This window comes from Scyliorhinus canicula, chromosome 8, assembly GCF_902713615.1.
Source record: "Scyliorhinus canicula chromosome 8, sScyCan1.1, whole genome shotgun sequence".
In the NCBI taxonomy this organism is placed as follows: domain Eukaryota; kingdom Metazoa; phylum Chordata; class Chondrichthyes; order Carcharhiniformes; family Scyliorhinidae; genus Scyliorhinus; species Scyliorhinus canicula.
Window position 1 is genome coordinate 189,183,844 of NC_052153.1, and position 20,656 is coordinate 189,204,499.

The 20,656-nt window shown below is 43.6% G+C and overlaps 1 protein-coding gene across 2 annotated transcripts in view; it reads right to left on the bottom strand.

Annotated features, from left to right (window-relative positions):
* The window catches only part of fam193a (family with sequence similarity 193 member A), a 266,074-nt gene that overhangs the window by 22,526 nt on the left and 222,892 nt on the right, over positions 1-20,656 (bottom strand). The window contains exons 14-19 of one of the 2 annotated variants that reach the window (XM_038805883.1): positions 18,711-18,965; positions 15,931-16,144; positions 13,856-14,119; positions 7,007-7,289; positions 5,898-6,084; positions 1,448-1,678 (exon numbers count right to left, since the gene is read on the bottom strand). In XM_038805883.1, the coding sequence (XP_038661811.1) occupies positions 1,448-1,678; positions 5,898-6,084; positions 7,007-7,289; positions 13,856-14,119; positions 15,931-16,144; positions 18,711-18,965 (1,434 nt within the window). The remainder of the gene's footprint in view (positions 1-1,447; positions 1,679-5,897; positions 6,085-7,006; positions 7,290-13,855; positions 14,120-15,930; positions 16,145-18,710; positions 18,966-20,656) is intronic. The other variant, XM_038805884.1, reaches the window with a different exon arrangement.

Sequence of the window (20,656 nt, forward strand, 5' to 3'; positions counted from 1 at the left end):
ATTTGTTGCGGGAAAGGCAGTGTTGGCAGGGATGGTGGGGTTGGAACATGCGGCAACAGAGATTTCGGAACACACATCACATTATGTGGATGTGAGACTCAGTTTGGGAAGAGCGTAGAGACTGGGGTGGAGGTTGGATTTGGTCCTTTTGGCAGACAAGGAGTTCTGTGGTAAGGTGACCCTGTCAATTAATAATTAAGTTCCGTTCAACCAGAATGGGGAAATAGCCACAGCCATATTTATGGGAGGCTCTGAAGGCAGTGGATCGGGGGAGGGGGAAATAATTGTGTTTAAGACTCACAGGGATAAGACTGAGAGAGAGGAGAGGCTGCGATTGCTGAATTGAATACAATTCCACTGCTGCTGATGGCCTCTGTAAGGCGCTACGAGCCCAGTTTTGAGCTGCTAGATCAGTTCTGAATCGTTCCCATTTAGTAAGGTAGTAACAATAATCTTTGTCACAAATAAGTTCACATTAACACTGCTACCCACTGTGCCACCGTGCTGCCCATAGCACTACACAATTGGATGGTGGTTTTCCACAATATGAAGATGGGACTTCATCTCCATAAGGACGGTGCTGCGGCCACTTCTACATTTATTGCCAGAGACAGATGCATCAGCAACAAGTAGATTGGGGAGGACCAGGTCTGGTGGGTTTCCCCCTCATTGAAATGAAAAATATGAAAATCGCTTATTGTCACGAGTAGGCTTCAATGAAGTTACTGTGAAAAGCCCCTAGTTGCCACATCTCCGGCGCCTGTCCGGGGAGGCTGGTACGGGAATCGAACCGTGCTGCTGGCCTGCTTTCAAAGCCAGTGATTTAGCCAAGTGAGCTAAACCAGCCATTGGTTCCTTATCACCTGCCACAGGGCCAGTCTGGTAGATATGTCCTTCAGGATTCAGCCATGGTGCTACCGAGCCACACTTGGTGATAGGTATTTAAGTCCCCAATCCATCTGTGCCCTTGCCACCCTCAGTGCTTCCTAATTATTTAGGAAAAATCATCATCTTGCAAAAAGAAGCTGGGTAAACTTACAATCAGAAGGTTTAAGGATTATGAAGATAGTAACATCTTATTTTCTAGGCAGAATTTGGGAATTAATTTACCGCACTCAAAAGAGATGACATCAGGGTGGTGTGAGGGAACTGGCTGATATCTGCCTCGAGGATGGAATAACTTTGAAGAGTTGAACGATCAATTCTTTCTCTAGGTCCTGAAGTACTGGTATCACGATAGGGACAAGCACACAGCTTATACTCCACATCTGATTCATATGACAATCGATACTTGGCTAAACAAAGAAGTGAATCGTGCTCAATTATTGAACACCAAAAGCGACCACGTTACTCATTTGAATCATAACCCAAAAAGTAATTTAGTCGAGTGTAAACTGGCTGTAGAGGGGAGGTTCTCTCCAACCTGCACTGTGGAGAAACATCTCACCTTTCGTTGCTTGTGCCGTGCTCGTTTAGCTGCCCTCGAGCTGCTGACAGGTTTAGATTCTGTGCTATTTATAAACTGTAATAGGTCTTCTACTTTTCTATGATCTACTATCTGCTCTTTTTCGAGGACCTGGTCTGCTTTCTTTGGCTGCTCCTCTTTTCGTTTTGTGAGCCGTAAACGTAGTTTCTCCCGCATTTCTGCATAGTTTCTACTTGTTGGTGCAGCAGGTGGCTGAAAGACATGGGAAATAACAGTCAATTGTAGGCCCCTCTTATGTGTTCTAATTAACAGAACTTAACCAAGTTAGTCCGACAGCAAGTTTAACCACTATACAGTAACAATCACATACCATTTAAACAATCTGGAGATAAAACTTTACTCCTTTTGCAGCTGCTAGCGAAATAAATCATATTAGCAATACTGCTGTGTCGAAGATCGCATCTACTGTCAATACGACAGCAGATGCACAGCCTTGACAATCTCAAGACTACATTATGCAAATGACTTCCAGCCACCTGTTCATATATATGCATTGTGATTGAATTCACAAACAAACTCATGGCTTAAAACAGTGCAGTTAAAAGGAGGTAGAAAAATGGCTTTTGGAAGCGGGATGTGAATTTACTGCATGGTTTTTATTCTCTCCCAGTTTTATGGCAATTTAGCCAAAATCATTTGAAATGAAATGAAAATCGCTTATTGTCACGAGTAGGCTTCAAATGAAGTTACTGTGAAAAGCCCCTAGTCGCCACATTCCGGCGCCTGTTCGGGGAGGCTGTTACGGGAATTGAACCGTGCTGCTGGCCTGCCTTAGTCTGCTTTCAAAGCCAGTGAATTAGCCCTGTGCTAAATTTGGGGTGATGTTAAGAGTGTTTGCACTTGACATTGGAGCTGCCTGCCCCCTCATCCACCACATCAACCCTTCACCAAAATTAGGAAAGGTCAGAGCCGCCATTCGATTTCTATTTGGTAACCCCGCTAGTGCCCATAAACATATGTTTTATGCTCGATTACAATGGCTTTGACAGTTCAATCACCGCTGGTAAGAGCTATAAATTAGTAATTGCTCTTTGGTAAGATACCTTAGCGATGCTTGTGGAGCTAGTCCCAGCAAGTACTCACCAGCTTCAGAAGAGAGTGACAAGTAGGGAAAAAAAATTAAAACAAAAAACCCTACAACATCACAAGGACATTTTATAAAATTAACTGTTTTCCTCAAAACAACTAACGTACAGGAGGTATTAAGCTGCATACTGCCCCACGGCCAACTCACCCCAACTTCCATTACAAAATATCCAAATATTGATGAGAATCTGGTGCAGGGAGATTGAATACACACAACAGCACTTTTCACCAAGTAAAAGCTGAATTCTTTTGCTTGTTTGCTGCAATTGGGCAAGTTTTATGATCTGCAATGTTTTACTGCCTCAGGCGAAATTGCTGATATCTTTCATGCCATAACGCCAATATTTTGTTGTATTCCTTTTGCTAAGGCAAAGAGCATTCTCTGAGGGCAGCATCACCTCACTGGTTCTCAGCTATGAAGGAGCAAACCTCAGCGCAGCCGTTGCAATGAAGCCAGCGCAGAAGCTGCACTATATCGTTTGCATGTCTTTTAAAGCTGCTTCACCTTTGGTAGGAGCTCTGGCAGCTGAGCTGATTAAGACAGCGAGTAGCTGGGCAATCTAGAGCAGGAAGGCCTCAACTTCTGCTATGTGCTGCGTTAGCTGATTGAAAATGGGATGACAGTAGGAGTCCTAAACTGATCTGCGTGGCTTAGGGAGAAGAAAAAATGGTCATTTCTGATATGATGTCTACATAATTTGCCTGATTCAGACAGACCGTAGATTACCAGCTGATATCAAGGTTTCCTGGACCTGTACCCATGTGAAAAAAAAGTAACATACGCAGACTAAATAATAATAATCTTTATTAGTGTCACAATTAGGCTTACATTAACACTGCAATGAAATTACTGTGAAAATCCCCTATGCGCCACACTCCGGCGCCTGTTCGGGAACACTGAGGGAGAATTCAGTATGTCCAATTCACCTAACAGCACGTCTTTTGGACTTGTAGGTAGAAACCGGAGCACCCGGAGGAAACCCACGCAGACACGGGGAAAACGTGCAGACTCCGCACAGACAAAGCCTGTGCACTATGTATATTCTCAAGTTCCTAAAGAATGACTCATATTTCTTTAATGTTGAGTCCACCCAAAAATAAACAAGACAACTTGTACAAAAACTTTTGTTACATTACAAATCCCTAATTTGACATAATTAACAATTCCAAATACTTGCGAAAAAACTTGCACTTCAAACATAACATAAATTATGGATTAAATGGATGAGGCTGTTGGATCAATCTGCAACCATCACTTGTTCCATCCAATGAAGTGGATGGAGATACGGAGCTCAAGATTAAAACTGAGTTGGATTTACAGCACAGGTCTATTCCAGAGTTTATGCTCTTTCCAAACCTCTTTCCAACTTGCATTAAAATGTTTTAACAAAAGGCGATAATGCACTATGTGCACAATATCACTATTAGCAACTCTCACCAAATTTAGAACAGGGAAGACACCTGATCACACGAAGAAATAAAACGATGCATGCTATCGTAAGTGCAAAGGTCACCTGCCAATATGTATTATCATATGAAAACAAAAAGTGCTGGAAAAACCCAGCAGGTCTGGCAGCATCTGTGGTGAGAGAAATAGAGTTCAAGGTTTAGGTCCATGTGAATCTTCTTCAGAGCAGCACTAATGTCATCCTTAATTAACAGAGCTACTCCGCTGCTCTTTCTTAGCTTCAATATCCAGATCTCAGTCTTGAAACACCAGCGCAGGGGACAAAGGCACCCCTTCCACCAACATTAATTCTCTTCACCACCGACAAACAAGCAAACAGTGGCAGCAGTGTGCATGATCTAGAAGATGCATTGCAGGAACTCACCAAGGTTTCTGGGACAGCAGCTTCCAAATCTATGATTTCTACCATCTAGAAGGACAAAGGTAGCAGACGCATGGGAACACCACCACCTGGAAGTTCCCCTCCAAGCCACTCACTATCCTGACTTGGAAATATAATCGCCGTTCCTTCAGTAGAATTTCCTCCCTAACAGCACAATGGGTGTACAGTACACGAATTGCAGCAGTTCAAGAAGGCAGCTCACCACCACCTTCCCTAGGGCAATTAGGAATGAGCAATAATGGTGCCCACATGCCATAAAATAATTTAAAGAAACCTGGAGGAGCATCATGCCAGCCCTTGTGGCAATCTGGAGCAACCCAGATTAAGAACTCAACACCATTCTGGATAGCAATCTGAAAGGATGGGTTATCTACCTGTTGCTGAAATTGATGAAAGAAGAAAAAAAAGTTGACCAACGGCCAGGTGATTCACTCTGCCAGGTTACGACCGAGGCGGTGATCTGGGAGATTTATCCTGATTTCACAGAATGGGCAGCACAGAAAAGACGTAATTTAGCACAACTGGGCCATTCCTGTGTTCACGATCTACGTGCCTCCTCACACCACTCTGCATGTTGCCCTATCTGTATCCCCTTCGGTTCCTTTCTCCCTGGTGTTCATCTCGCTTCCCCTTAGACATATCTACAATTCATTCAACTATGCAATGTAGGGCAGCACGGTGGCGCAGTGGTTAGCATTGCTCCCTCACGGTGCCGAGGTCCCAGGTTCGATCCCGGCTCTGGGTCACTGTCTATGTGGAGTTTGCATATTCTCCCCGTCTTTGTGTGGGTTTCGCCCCCTCAACCCAAAGGTGCGCAGGTAGGTGGATTGACCACACTAAATTGCCCCTTGGTTGGAAAAAAATAATTGAGTACTCTAAATTTATTTTTAAAAAAGCAAAAAAAAAGCTATGCATTGTAGTATCAAGTTCTACATTCCAATCCACTCGAGTAGAGATTTCTCTTGAATTTCTTATCAGATTTATTTGTGGCCACCTGGTATTGGATTCCCCAACAAGTGAAAACATTTTGCCCACTCTTACATCCGAGTTAGTTATTGGCTGCATCAGCCAATAACTTATTAAATAACAGTGGGTCTGGTTTAGCACAGTGGGCTAAACAGCTGGCTTGTAATGCAGAATGAGGCCAGCAGCGCGGGTTCAATTCCCGTACCAGCCTCCCCGAACAGGCGCCGGAATGTGATGACTAAGGGCTATTCACAGTAACTTAATTGAAGCCTACTTGTGACAATAAGCAATTATTATTATTAGCTCTCAAGGGGCAATAGCAATCCAGTGGGATAATATGCATGCTTCCATTGTGAGTCACAAACAACATGGTGCGACTGGTCCTCTTAAAGGTTGAAGTGCAGTATGCCCGTGTGGTGGAATATAACTGAATGCAAAAGGAGCAGCTCTGTTTGAAATGCTAAACCGCATCGCCATCCGGACCCACCCCAACAGCAAGAATCACTCACCCCGCCATGCCCGAAGAATTCACAGTAGCAGCAGTCACAATACTTTCCTTCCTTCTGATTGGTTGACGTTGAGGTACTAGAACTGTGTTCTGAGCAGCTATCTTCATCTTGACTCTCTTCACCATCAAACTGCTGATGGTCGTACACATTGCTACTCTCACACGGGTGTCCCTCGCAGTCTGGGTCACTACAGAAGCATCAGACAAGCAGTTAGACCAGAGTCGAGCTTTCACTCCTCACGAGTTCTTAAAACTACTTATCAAGTGACACCATTTTCATGACCAGCTTGCTTGCATAGGTTGAATTACTGATTACTATTCTATGAATTACAATTCTCCTTCAAACAGTTCTCCCGCACTTGCCCCAACCTTTAGCACGCTTCTTTGCATTCTTCTCGTTTGCTGATCACTAATACCTTTTGCTGTTCAGTAAAGCAATTGGAGACTTCTCTGTGTGCAGTTCAGTAAAGCAATTGGAGACTCTTCTCTATAGGCAAAGTTGTTGTAGTTAACTCCAATCCAACTGCATATATATAGCAATTTGAAGGTCTTAAATTTCTATGCATACAAGGCAATATTGTAGGCAAATGTGGCAACTAATTAATGCACAGCACAATCCCACAGAACAGCAACGCATAGTTGATGGCAATGCTCGCTAATAGAGGAACATTGGCTGGGGCATCAGGAGAACATGTTTCAAATGGAGTCATAGGACCGTTCACCATTCACCTGAACCAACTGAACAGACAGAAATGACCTAAAGTTCACATCCCATCCAAATTACCAATAATGCAGCATTTCCTCAGTAGTGCAAGGCAGCAGCGGTCTACAGTATTTATTCAGATGGCTGACTTACCAAGATTTGGTATCAGGGCTTCAATGATGACCAAATGTTCTATGCAAGCAAAGTGGAATGGAATCAGGATCAGTTCTACTTCCAGCCTGTGTCTAACATCAGTGGCCACAACATAGAAGTATCCACCATGAAATCTATATATAAATCTTGGATTTAGTTTGATCCAGGCTTGCTTCGCCTGACGTATTAAATGGAAACATTTTCCTGAAACAATCAATAATCTTAACGGTTACAGTTAATGGTCATGCACTCACCTGCAGACACTGGCTGAAGCACTCACTGAACCGTCTGTAGTAGCAGCAGGGGCTGCAGTTGAGATTGGACAGAGCCCAGAATGTGGATCAACAAAACTTGGGGCGGTGGAAGCTGTCTTTGGAAAAGGCGAAGTCACAAGGTTAGGCATGTGAGGTCCAGAGGCAGGGGACAGCGGCGTGGGGGTGAGAGATGGAAGAGATGTTAAACCTGTGGGACTGTTCCTAGGTGCAACTGGTGTTGGATGTCTGTGGTCTTCTTTCCCTAAATTGTGGAATACTTCACCTGTGCCAAAATAAAAACAAAAGGGAGTCAATAATTTGGGCCACTACTATTGGAAATGCAAACACCAATACAGTACAGCTTAGGGTCAAAGTGTTTCTTCAATTATGGAAACACTTGAATAGAAAACATTACAAAATAACATAATATATTTTATCTTCGGTAAACTGAAGTACTAGCTTTCCATATTGAGTCTGCAATTTTAAGCAACAACTTGTCTGCATTGCAGCTTTTCAGACCAACTGCTCGAGGCGCCAGGCTAGGGTTCTGCTTTAAAAGGACTGAACAAAATAGACACCGAGAAATAACTCCCCGTGGTTAACAGAGAGAACAAGAGGACATAGGCCAGTCCCGGCTTTCTGTTGCCTCATTCAGCTTCAGTTTCACGGATATCAGAGTCGGTACCAATACACATTTAGCATCTAGAATTACACGAGTGTCATTTTGTCATCAGACCAATGGAGCGAGAACCCGATTGTCACCATTTTGGAATGGCCTCATCCGCTCCTAGATTCTCCCGTCACCACTCCCCAGCCGACTGTCTTCCTGCTCCCCCGACCGACTTCCTCCCTGCTCCCCCCAGCCGACTCCCTCCCCACTCATCCTGCCAACTCCCTCCCCGCTCCCCCGGCCGACTCCCTCCCTCCTCCGTCCCTTCCCATGTGCAGCCCCTCGCTCTCTTGCTACCTATATCTCGTATCCCTCTTCTGAGCCCTGGCTCACACCGAAGGTTTGGAAAGGGAAATTTAGGCGGGGAAGCATTAAGTGGGAAGGTTGGGAGGGAAGCGATGAGTGGGAGAGAGTCGGTGAGAGAGGAAAAAGTTGACTTGTGGGAGGCAGTAGAAAAGGTTAACACATTTCTTGTGTATTTGCAAATGTATTAATTTGAGTTTGTACATCCCTAAATTTCTATATGCAACTTGTATAATATTTTAATGCATTTTTCCAGAAGGGAAAGGTCAGGCAGAACGTAATTACAGCTTTTATATTGGTTGCGACAGGAAAATCTGATTCGCTTACAGTGTTTTCACTTCAAGCTGCACTTTTCAGGAATGCAATTACAATTTTAAGCAAGGATTCACTGTAATGTTAAAATATGAACTTTGTTATTCAGAAGAAATATCAGAAAGCACTCGTTCCTCATAAAGGGTAGTAGAAATTTCAAACGCCGTCAATAGTGGCAGATAACAAGAGCTTTCCAGACAGAGTTAGTTCTTTGTTGGGCAAAGGTATCAAGGGACATGAACAATTGCAGGAAAACAGAGTTGAGGTGCAATTAGCCATGTTCCAGTTGAATGGCAGAGCAAGCCCAAAGGGGCAGAATGGCTTATTCCTGTACCTAATGTCACTCAGCTCCACTTTCCACAACAGGATATTTTTCACCTGCGTTTTGCCCAGCCAAACACAATGTATAGAAGAGTGTTCAATATTTGATTTGAGTCTTCTGCCCACCAGACGAAGAAGGAAACTAAAAACTTTTACCACCCACAAAATTTACTCTCTGTGGTGGAAGGAGGGGAAGAGAGAGAGAGAGAGAGAGAGAGAGAGGATAGAAGGGAATAACAAACTGAAAACTGTTGACTTTGAGCACCTGATGTCCCCTTATAACACACATCGTACTGGATACATTTTAAAAACTTTTGTTGGTGAAATTGACTCATAATCCTTTCTAGCTCAGTGGTTACTACATTTTCCCAGCACTGATGCATTTTTTTACCTACTGCACAACACGATCACCCATTTGTCTTACTGACAACAAATCATTGACCAAATATCGCTGACTCTCAGATCCCATGAGTAAGAATTGAATCAAATGAATACACAAGTGTTTGTGGCCCAGAGCTTCTTGTCGGTGCTGATTTTGCTTTTCTTTCTCAGACGTTTGCGCTACCAACTTCGGTTGTGCATAAAAGGTGTTAATTTTTCTTTATCTTTTAGAAATGGCAAGATTAGGGAACCATGGATGACGGGTGGAATTGTGAAACTAGCTAAGCTGAAAAAGGAAGCATACATAAGATCTAGGCGACTTAAAACTGATGAAGCTTTGGAGGAATATCGGGAAAGTAGGACAAGTCTCAAACAGGCAATAAAGAGGGCTAAAAGCGGTCATAAAATATCTTTTGCTAACAGGGTTAAGGAAAATCCCAAAGCCTTTTATTCGTATATAAGGAGCAAGAGGGTAACTAGAGAAAGGATTGGCCCACTCAAAGACAAAAGAGGGAATTTATGCGTGGAGTCAGAGGAAATGGGTGAGATTCTTAATGAGTACTTTGCATCGGTATTCACCAAGGAGAGGGACATGAATATGAAAAAATGAAAATTACTTATCGTCACGAATAGGCTTCCATGAAGTTCCTGTGAAAAGTCCCTAGTCGCCACATTCCGGCGCCTGTTCGGGGAGGCTGGTACGGGAATTGAACCGTGCTGCTGGCCTGCCTGGGTCTGCTTTAAAAGCCAGCGATTTAGCCCAGTGTGCTAAACCAGCCCCTGTATGACGGATGTTGAGGCTAGAGATGGATGTTTAAATACTCTAGGTCAAGTCGGCATAAGGAAGGGGGAAGTTTTGGGTATTCTAAAAGGCATTAAGGTGGACAAGTCCCCAGGTTACTGAGGGAAGCGAGGCACGAAATAGCTGGGGCCTTAACAGATATCTTTGCAGCATCCTTGAGCACGGGTGAGGTCCCGGAGGACTGGAGAATTGCTAATGTTGTCCCTTTGTTTAAGAAGGGTAGCAGGGATAATCCAGCGAATTATAGACCTGTGAGCTTGACGTCAGTGGTAGGCAAACTGTTGGAGAAGATACTGAGGGATAGGATCTATTCACATTTGGAAGAAAATAGACTTATCAGTGATAGGCAGCATGGTTTTGTGCAGGGAAGGTCATGTCTTACAAACCTAATAGAATTCTTTGAGGAAGTGACAAAGTTAATTGATGAGGGAAGGGCTGTAGATGTCATATACATGGACTTTAGTAAGGCGTTTGATAAGGTTTCCCATGGCAGGTTGATGGAAAAAGTGAAGTCGTATGGGGTTCAGGGTGTACTAGCTAGATGGATAAAGAACTGGCTGGGCAACAGGAGACAGAGAGTAGTGGTGGAAAGGAGTGTCTCAAAATGGAGAAAGATGACTAGTGGTGTTCCACAGGGATCCGTGCTCGGACCACTGTTGTTTGTGATATACATAAATGATCTGGAGGAAGGTATGTGGTCTGATTAGCAAGTTTGCAGATGATACTAAGATTGGTGGAGTTGCAGATAGCGAGGAGGACTGTCAGAGAATACAGCAAAATATAGATAAATTGGAGAGTTGGGCAGAGAAATGGCAGATGGAGTTCAATCCAGGCAAATGCGAGGTGATGCATTTTGGAAGATCTAATTCAAGAGCGGACTATACGGTCAATGGAAGAGTCCTGGGGAAAATTGATGTGCAGAGAGATCTGGGAGTTCAGGTCCATTGTACCCTGAAGGTGGCAACGCAGGTCGATAGTGTGGTCAAGAAGGCATACAGCATGCTTGCCTTCATCGGACGGGGTATTGAGTACAAGAGTCGGCAGGTCGTGTTACAGTTGTATATGACTTTGGTTAGGCCACATTTGGAATACTGTGTGCAGTTCTGGTCGCCACATTACCAGAAGGATGTGGATGCTTTAGAGAGGGTGCAGAGGAGGTTCACCAGGATGTTGCCTGGTATGGAGGGTGCTAGCTATAAAGAAAGGTCGAGTAGATTAGGATTGTTTTCGTTGGAAAGACAGAGGCTGAGGGGGGACCTGATTGAGGTCTACAAAATTATGAGAGGTATGGACAGGGTGGATAGCAACAAGCTTTTTCCAAGAGTGGGGGTGTCAATTACAAGGGGTCATGATTTCAAGGTGAGAGGGGGAAAGTTTAAGGGAACTGTGGGTGGGAAGTTTTTTTACGCAGAGGGTGGTGGGTGCCTGGGACGCATTGCCGGTGGAGGTGGTAGAGGCGGGCACAATAGCATCATTTAAGATGCATCTAGACAGATATATGAACGGGCAGGGAACAGAGGGAAGTAGATCGTTGGAAAATAGGCGACAGGTTTAGATAAAGGATCTAGATCGGCGCAGGCTGGGAGGGCCGAAGGACCTGTTCCTGTGCTGTAAATTTCTTTGTTCTTATCGATGTGAACAGTAGGGCAGCTGGACCTGAAGGTGGCAAAGGTGCCCGCAGGGACCTCGAGCCAGCTTCATCAATCAACTACTTCATGGCTGATCTACCTCAATGCCACTTTTCCATACTACTCATAACAGGGCAGCACGGAGGCACAATGGTTAGCACAGTTGCTTCACAGCACCAGGGTCCCAGGTTCCATTCCCAGTTTAGGTCACTGTCTGTGCGGAGTCTGCATGTTCTCCCTGTGTCTGCGTGGGTTTCCTCCGGGTGCTCCGGTTTCCTCCCACACGTCCTGAAAGACGTGCTGTTAGGTGAATTGCACATTCTGAATTCTCCCTCTGTGTACCCGAACAGGCGCCGGAATGTGGAGACTAGGGGATTTTCACAGTAACTTCATTGCAGTGATAATGTAAGCCTACTTGTGACAATAAAGATTTTTAAAAAAAATTATTACCTTGATGCCTTTATTAACTAGAAATCTATCAATTGCCATCTTCCACATGCTCAACAGCTGTGCCTCCACAGCCCTTTGTGATAGAGAATTCCAAAGATTTACCACTCTCTCTCTCTCATTGGATCACTAAATGGCCTACCCCTTGTGTGGGAGATGGAGGCAATGGAGAGGGATGAAGGTCTCAAAATTACTATTTCAATGAAATCCTGCCGACTGATCTGCTGTCCAAATCAGAAATAACATTCGCAGGTTCTATTTCCATACAGCAGACAACTGTGAACTTGACAGGAAATGAATTCAATTTATATTGAGCTGCAGTGCTAAATCAAGCCTGATGCACTTAGTTGTAGCAATGATAAATTAGTGAGACAGCATCCCCAAGTTACTGCAGCGTAATAATTAGGGTAACACTGAGTTGAAGCTCAATTTCTACAATGCATGCAGCCAGTAATGCCAGGTGTCAAGCTGTCTTCTCTCAAGCATACAGCACAGGGTTTGTTCCTCTCACTGGAAGTGCCCAACCGGATCAACCTTCCCCGCAATTGGGATAGGATTCAGGAAAAGCTGTGTACTCACACGTAGTGCCAGCTGCAACCCTCGCCATCATAACTCATGTTGGTTACTATTGAGCGCAAATTACAAAAGCCAAACACATTGGCACTCAACAAAACAAACATTTGCATTTATAATCGAGCCTTTTGCAATGTCTGGACATTCCAAAGTGCTTTATTTCTGGGGTATAGCCACCCCATCAACATCGGAAATGTGATAGCCAGATTATGTACAGCAAACTTCCACAAACAGCAAACAGAAGGGTTAATGGACTGGCTGGAATGTCAAGGAAAAGCGTCCCGCTCTTTTTCATGGGCCTTTTTACACCCTACCAAGAAGGCAGGCAGATGCTTGGTTTAATGCATTGCTGATGACGCAGTGCTTCGTGGAACACTCAGTAATTCAGATTTGATTGTGTGTTCACGTCTCTGGAGTAGGGCAAGAACTCAAAACCTTCTGATGCAGAGACACAGCTGACAACCAGGTGGCGTAGTGGTTGTGTCATTGAAGTAATAATCCAGAGGCTCAATCTACCTTTTGGGGGCAGAGGTTCAAATCCCACCAGGGCAGCTCATGGAATTTAAATTTAATTAACAAAATTGGGAATTAAAAGCTAGTCTCAATAACGGTAACCAAGAAACTACCATTGTATGTCATAATAACCCATGTGGTTCACTCGGGCCCTTCAGGGTGGCAAATGATACATTAGAGTGAAATCCTTACCTGGTCTGTTCTACATGACTCCAGATCCACAGCAATGTGGTTGACACTTAACTGCCCTTTCAAAGGGTTCAAGGGCAATCGGGGATGGGCAACAAATGCTGGTCTTAACACCCACACCCCATGAAGGAATGCATTTGAAAAATACTGCACCCAAAACAAACTGTGTGGCTCTCAACACACAATAACCTAGTGTCGACAAGGTTGCATTATCGTAGTTCAGTCCCCAAAAGGAAAGACTTCTGTCTACTACAGTAGCTCTCTGTGAAAGACTAATTCAATTTTCCTCTGAGTAACTGAGCTATACAGCAGAGCAATGGGATGATATCACATCCAAGGTGGAAGATAGCATTGGATTCAAGTATAGAGGTGCTAGTTGTCAAACTAATATGAAGAATAGCCATTTGGGAAAATATACTAACACTTCTGGAAATGGAACCCTAGCAAACAGTCAACCCTTTAAGAAGGGTGGGAACTAGGAACAATTAACAGGGAATACAAAAATCATTAAAAATTAAAGCTCGGATCCAGTATAGACTTGATGGGTCAAATGGTCTTCTCCTGTGACATAATGACTGATTGTTTGAATCTAAACGCATTGAAACACATATTGGATAAAAGAGCATTTATAAAGAAAACCTGTATAACTTTGGTGTGCCAAATGATCTAGCTTCATCTGAAGTGAAATTCAGAAAGTTGGTTGGCTTTACCTAGTGATGTAGGCCTTTTGGATGAAACCTTAAACTGATTGGAGCTAGATTGCACAGTAGTGGCTGTTGATGAGACAGAAGAAGTGGCTGAGGAGGTTGCCATGATGACTTTGTTTGTTTCCACAGTAGGAGGGGGGTTGTACAGACATTTTTTCCTAGATGCCGGCTTTTTCTCCTTGGTGTCCGTGACAGCTGTGTCTGTGCTAGTTGTGGGAGGAAGTGCTTCGGGCCTAATTTCTGGCAGTGGCGACCCCAACATATCGCCTGTGAAACAACGACAAATAGATGGTAAACATTGCAAGCCCACCCCACACCGTTGCAAAACTACTTTGACCTGCAATTCCTTCATGGCAACCTTAATTTCAGACCAGTATTTGGCCATGTCAATATCACTTTTCAGTTTTATAATAAAGCAATCTATTCACCATATTTTTTTCAGTGATAGGACAGACCCTGAACAGGCCTATAAAGATGTAGGCTAGAATCTAGGACAATTACTTTTCCTACATATTCATTTTCTGGAAAATGTTTACATATGGATACAACACAGTCTTTTGAGAATGACTCGACAAGTTCCTCGAGAGCAATGATAATAGGTTTTACTAATGTGTTAAAGAGGTTAATTAAATTTGCCCAGTGAAGTATCAGGTAACACTGGTCTCATGTAGTTGCCTGTCGACTTGTAGAATTAGTGAAGAAGCTGTCAGTGTTTCCTCCCAGCCACATGTTGCTAATTTGTTGATGATTCTCTCCCTTCCATTGAGGGCTGTGCACGAGGTCACACCACCCTTGGTGGCTACAATCACCACTGATGGGCTGAACCCTCTTTCCATAATCTATCACTATTTAATAATAATAATCTTTATTAGTGTCACAAGTAGGCTTACATTAACACTGCAATGAAGTTACAGTGAAAACCCCCTGTGAAAAGCCACACTTCGGCGCCCGTTCAGGTACACCGAGGGAGAATTCAGAATGTCCAATTCATCTAACAGCACATCTTTCCCTTAAGTCCCTTATGGGAGGAAACTGGAGCACCCGGAGGAAACCCACACAGACACGGGGAGAACATGCAGACGCCGCACAGACAGTGACCCAAGCTGGAAATCGATCCCAGGTCCCTGGCTCTGTGAAGCAACAGTGTTAACCACTGTGCTATTTGTAGTGAACACAAGCAGAAGGAAAATTGATCAAATTCCATACCGACACTGCAGGGTTCTGGAAAATACACACATCATACTTCTGTATGGGGGAATGTGGTGATTGTTTGGCAGTTGAGTTGGAGGGGGTTGATACTGATTTACTTGCAAAGTGACTGGATGGTGCAGTGGGAATAAAGTTGGCATTCTCAAATAGCAAGACCAAAATCCAATCAAGCATCCCTTTTGCCTAAACTCATATTGCAGATTTTACTGTTGGGCAATGAAACATTTTACTTCAGGCACTTAGTCAGCAGCAAACCTGCGTAGATCATGAATTGCAGAGTTAAATACAGAGTAAGCCTCCCCAGGGCAGGAAAACACAGCTAGCACAGATTAAAGCTCCTACTCTACCCTAACAACATATCTCAGCTCCTGCGTCAGACAAGCACCTGATTGCTGCAAGGCTGCCACACGCTTCCATTTCCCATACCAGCCATCTTGGGTCGCCCTCTCAGCAAGGTTGTCATTTTAGTGCTGAGGTTTTGCACTGCAGGCACATGCCTATAGGAGTTGGACAGAGACTTCCCAAACTCAGCACGCATATGATCCTGATAATTCGAGGACTTTCACCCCATCAGCCTGGGCTGGCTTTAAATACAGGGCCAAGGGAATAAAGGACAGTGGCTGACCCACTGTCCCTACCCAGTTGCCTATAATATTTAAAAAGGAAAAGGACACAGCAAAGTAAATTTATGGTATGAAGATATCAGAGACAGTGCACAGAAATGTCAAAATATCTGCATGATATTCAAAGTTACACTTAACAAAAAGGGCAACATCAATTTAATTATCAATCAGTCAAGCAAAAGCAATTCACAGGACGGTGTTGAAGGGTGTCTTTTCATGTGCAGTGAAATGTAAAGAGCGCCTTACCAGATAATGTTTCTGGTAGAAAAGCAGCGGGGTTCCATGGCTTGTCCCCGTTTATTAATTCTGATCCCCATAGACTTGCTAATTTGTGGGACGTAAGGAGCGGATTGTTCCAGTCAGTACTACCAAAACAACTTGGGTAAATGTGGTCCTGGAGGGAAGCATTGAACACCTGATGTTTGCTCGTATGATTCGGAGGTGGGGCTGACGGAAGAGCCTGCAATGCAAAGCAAAATTAGTCACAATTATTCATTCCATGATTAATTATCATGTGAATGACGCACCATTCTCAAACTTGCATGTTGAAGCTTCGAGCAAGTCAGAATTAAGTATTTGAACAATTAACCATCTATCTATTGGGCTGAAAATTAGTGATGGCCATTCATTTGCACCAGTTTCAGAAGATTATCATAAGGGTGTTACAATTTATTCTCGGCTTCATAGTAGGGAGGCATGGCTGGTATAAATGATAATGGTTTTGATCAAACACGTGTTGTACTCTCTTTTCAAAAGAGAAAACGCACCATATAAAGAGAGAAAAAATGTTTAGAAAACACCTTGCGCCACTTCCAGCCGCACACAGATGGTACACTCACACCTCAAGTCCCACTCCAGGGCTTGTGCACAAAAATTGAGGTTGGCACTCCAGTGCAATACTGAGCAAGTGCTGCTCTGTCAGAGATGCTGTGATTTACCATTTATATAAATGACTTGACTGAAAGGTCAGAAAGTATGATCGCTAAATTTACTGATGACACAAAAATAGGCAGGAAAATAAGATGCCAGGAGGCTTCAAGGAGACATAGATGGGTTAAGTGAGTGGGCACCGACATGGCGAATGGAGTATAACGTGAGAAAATTTAAAGTTGGCAGGAAGAATAAAAAGCACATTATCCAAATGGTGAGAGATTGCAGAGCTCTGTGATTCAGAGGCATCTGGGTGCCCTAGTGCATGACTCACAAAAGGCTAGTAAGCAATTAGGAAAGCTAACAGAATGTTCTGGTTTGTGAGGGGAACTGAATATTTCTTGACTGTCGCTGGCAGAAACACATCTGCTTTCCACTCCTCATTATCCCAAAACCTGTTTGACGGCCTTCACCTGGAACTGCTGGGCTGCTTCCAATATTGTCCCTACCACAGTAAGTCATTCAGTCCCTTGAACTTGCTCTGCCATTCAATGGTTGATCTGTATCTCAACTCCAACCACCCACCCACCAGGGCCAATATACTTCTATAAATCAGGAAAGCAAAAACCTATTGATGTAAGATTTAAAATTATTAACTGTTCTTGTCTTCCAGAATTCCTTTAATTCTGAAGGACCCCAGTAGTTTGGAAAATGGTTAATGTCACAAAAAAGGTGCGGGACAGAAAGCTGGAAACTACAGCCCAATTAGCCTAACATTTATCAAAGGGAAATCGTTAGGATCCATTATTAAGGAGATGATAGCAGGATACTTAGCAAATTCAATTTTGACCAGGCAGAGTTAATATTTGTTTGTGAAAGAGAAATTGTGCTTAACTAATTTATTAAGAGTTTTTTTCAGGAAAGAACAAGCAAGGTGGATAAAGCTGAACCTGTAGATGTGATGTGCTTGGATTTCCAGAAGGCATTTGTTAAGGTACCACATCAAACGTTACTATACAAGATGGGATTATATTGTGCACGGCTAACACATGAGCACAGATAAGGATTGGTTAGCTCACAGACTGCAGGTCTTTTTTGGTTTGCAAGCTGCAACAAGGGATCAGCATTGTGCTCTCAATTATTTGCAATCTATACAAATGGCTTGGATGAAGGGTCAAATGTATGGTAGCTAAATTTGCTGATGACGCCAGAATACATAGAAAAGCAAGTTGTCAAGAGGAGGCAGAGTCTACAAAGGGATATAGATAGGTTAAGTGAATGGGTAAAAATCTGGCAGATGGAATATAAGGTAGGTAAATGTCAACTTGTCCACTTTGGCAGAATAAATGAAACATCAGTACGCTAAATGAAACACAATTGCAGAACTCAGTGGTACAGAGGGATCTGGGCACCCTGGTAAATTAAACTCAAAAATTTGCATGCAGGTACAGAAAATGATTAGAAAAGCAAATGGAATATTAGCTTTTTTGCAAGGGACATTGAATATAAAAGTAGGGAAGTTTTACTGTAACTGTACAGGGTATTGGCGAGAGGACATCTGGAATACTGTGTACAGTTTTAGTCACCTGACTTGAAAAAAATGTAATTGCATTAGAAGCAGCTCAGAGACAAGCGACAAGGTGGCACAGTGGTTAGCATCCGGGTTCGACCCCAGCCCTGGGTCACTGTCTTTGTGGAGTTTGCACAATCTCCCCGTATCTGTCTGGGTTTCACCCCCACAACCCGAAGATGTGCAGGGTAGATGAGTTGGCCACACTAAATGACCCCTTAATTGGAAAAAATGAATTGGGTACTCTAAATTTTTATTTTTTTTTTTAAATTAAAAAAAATTAATAGACTCCTCTTTGGAAACATGATCAGAACAACTAGTACAGCCGCATACTTATGGGGGATTTCAGCTGCTTGCCAAAACATCATTGTTCCACCGTACTTCCGTACTTACAACAGTACCACCGCTTGCTAGGTATTAAGTTGAAAATGAGAATTCTAAAAATGATATCCATCAAATCTAAGCTGTTGTACGCACAAATTTTAAATGTGTTACAAGATGAAAATCTTTCAGAAAGGTGCTTATGCACAAGCTAAGAATATGTGGAAAGGAAACCCTCTCCTTTCCAAGCAGAAAAAAGCCTTACCTTGTTGTGCGTGAACGGTGGAGTTGTTGCGTAGAGTGTTGGGTGGAGGAGTGGCCGAGGCAGGTGAGGGATGGTGTGCAGTGGTAAATGCCCATGGATGTGGGGGTAGAGGTGAAGAGCAGGATGGGAAGGTTTCTCTGTGGGTAAAAACTGGTGGCCGCTGGGGAGACGGCCGGCCGCAAGTGCGGAGGTACTCAGGCCAGAGCCTTCTTGCTTGCAGACGTGGCATTCACAAACATTCTGAACCTGGTCAGCCTTTGGAAGAAGAGTAAACATTTTTAGCAGCTTTATCTGATAATCAATTTAAGATGTGCCTTGGATTAGAGTGGATCCACCATTGAGAGAATGCTCTGCCCGAAGCGGGTGAGGCTGCCAACAGCACACGGAATCAAAGAATCCCATCAGTGCCAAAGGAGCCCATCCTTCGTTATTATTATTAGTGTCACACCACACTGAGATTACTGTGAAAATCCCCTAGTTACCACACTCTGGCACCTGTTCGGGTACACTGAGGAAGAATTCAGAATGTTCAAACCACCTAACAAGCACGTCTTTCGGGACTTGTGGGAGGAAACCGGAGCACCCGGAGGAAACCCACGCAGACACGGGGGGCACGTGCAGACTCCGCACAGACAGTGAGCCAAGCCGGGAATTGAACCCGGGTCCCTGGAGTTGTGAAGCAACAGTGCTAACCACTGTGCTATGTTAGCCTCTGGCTGCCGTGTAATAAAGAGTCAAGTGATCTGCTCCTTTTCCCCAAACACCTTTATTTTTCCTTGAACACACACAGCACCAAACTCTTTCATCACATCACATGCTCCAAAGGTCACCTGTAGCCTCTTTACATCTAAGTGCCAATTATTGGATCAATGAGATATCTAATGTTTCTTAACCCATTCCTTAACATGCTACTGTGCCGCCCTCAAGTCAAGACTGCATCGATCCTCCGAAAGAGCACTTTACCTAGGCCCACCCTATCTCCACCTAACCTTTTGGACACCAAGGGGCAATTGATCATGGCCAATTCACCTAACTTGCAGTCTTTGGACTATGAAAGGAAACCAGAGCACCAGGAGGAAACCCACACAGTCACGGGGAGAAAGTGTAAACTCCACACAGTCACCCAAGGCTGGTATTGAACCCGGGTCCCTGGTGCTGTGAAGCAGCAGTACCACTGGGAACTGCATGGACTAGACAGTGAACGGCCTGACCAGATACAGCACAAAGGTGGAAAATTATGAGTGCAATGATGGGAGCTGGGTGGCAGGGAGAGCATTGGAATGGAAACTAGGGAGGGATTTGATGTCAGCACAAATTAAAATTAACCAATTTGCGTCAAAAACTCTTCCCAGCTTTTTGGAACTGCTAATAATGCCCCAGAGTCCTACAGCACAGAGGAGGCCCTTCGGCCCATCGCTGCACTGATCAAAGAGAACCACCTAACTATTTTAAGAATAATGATATTTATATGGGATGAGGACATATGATACAATTTACTGAATCAAGCATTCTCTCTCTTAACCATAAATCCTTCTTTTACTTTGATGGCACAGAATTTAATGGCACTTTGATCTGTTACAGCTGTGAGGGATCATTCAAAGATCATTTAAAGAACTTCAATTTCCTCCTGCTGCTCCCCTGCTGCTTTTCTGTATATTACTGAATTTCTAAATTATTCCATTTCAAATATTTATCCTCCCGTCTATTATGGAATCTGCTCCTATTAACGTATCCGGCAGGGAATTAATTGTGTGCCTCAAACATAATGCGCAAAATGAAACAAAATTTGAATCACCTCCTGAATTTTTTTTTGCAGTGATTTGAAATTCGTTCCTGTCCAATTGCTGATTTATCAACCAAAATAGTCTTTCCCTCACCTAACTTATATGAAATCCTCCATCAGATGTCCTCTTAATATTAACACAAAAGTAAAACAAATGTTGGAA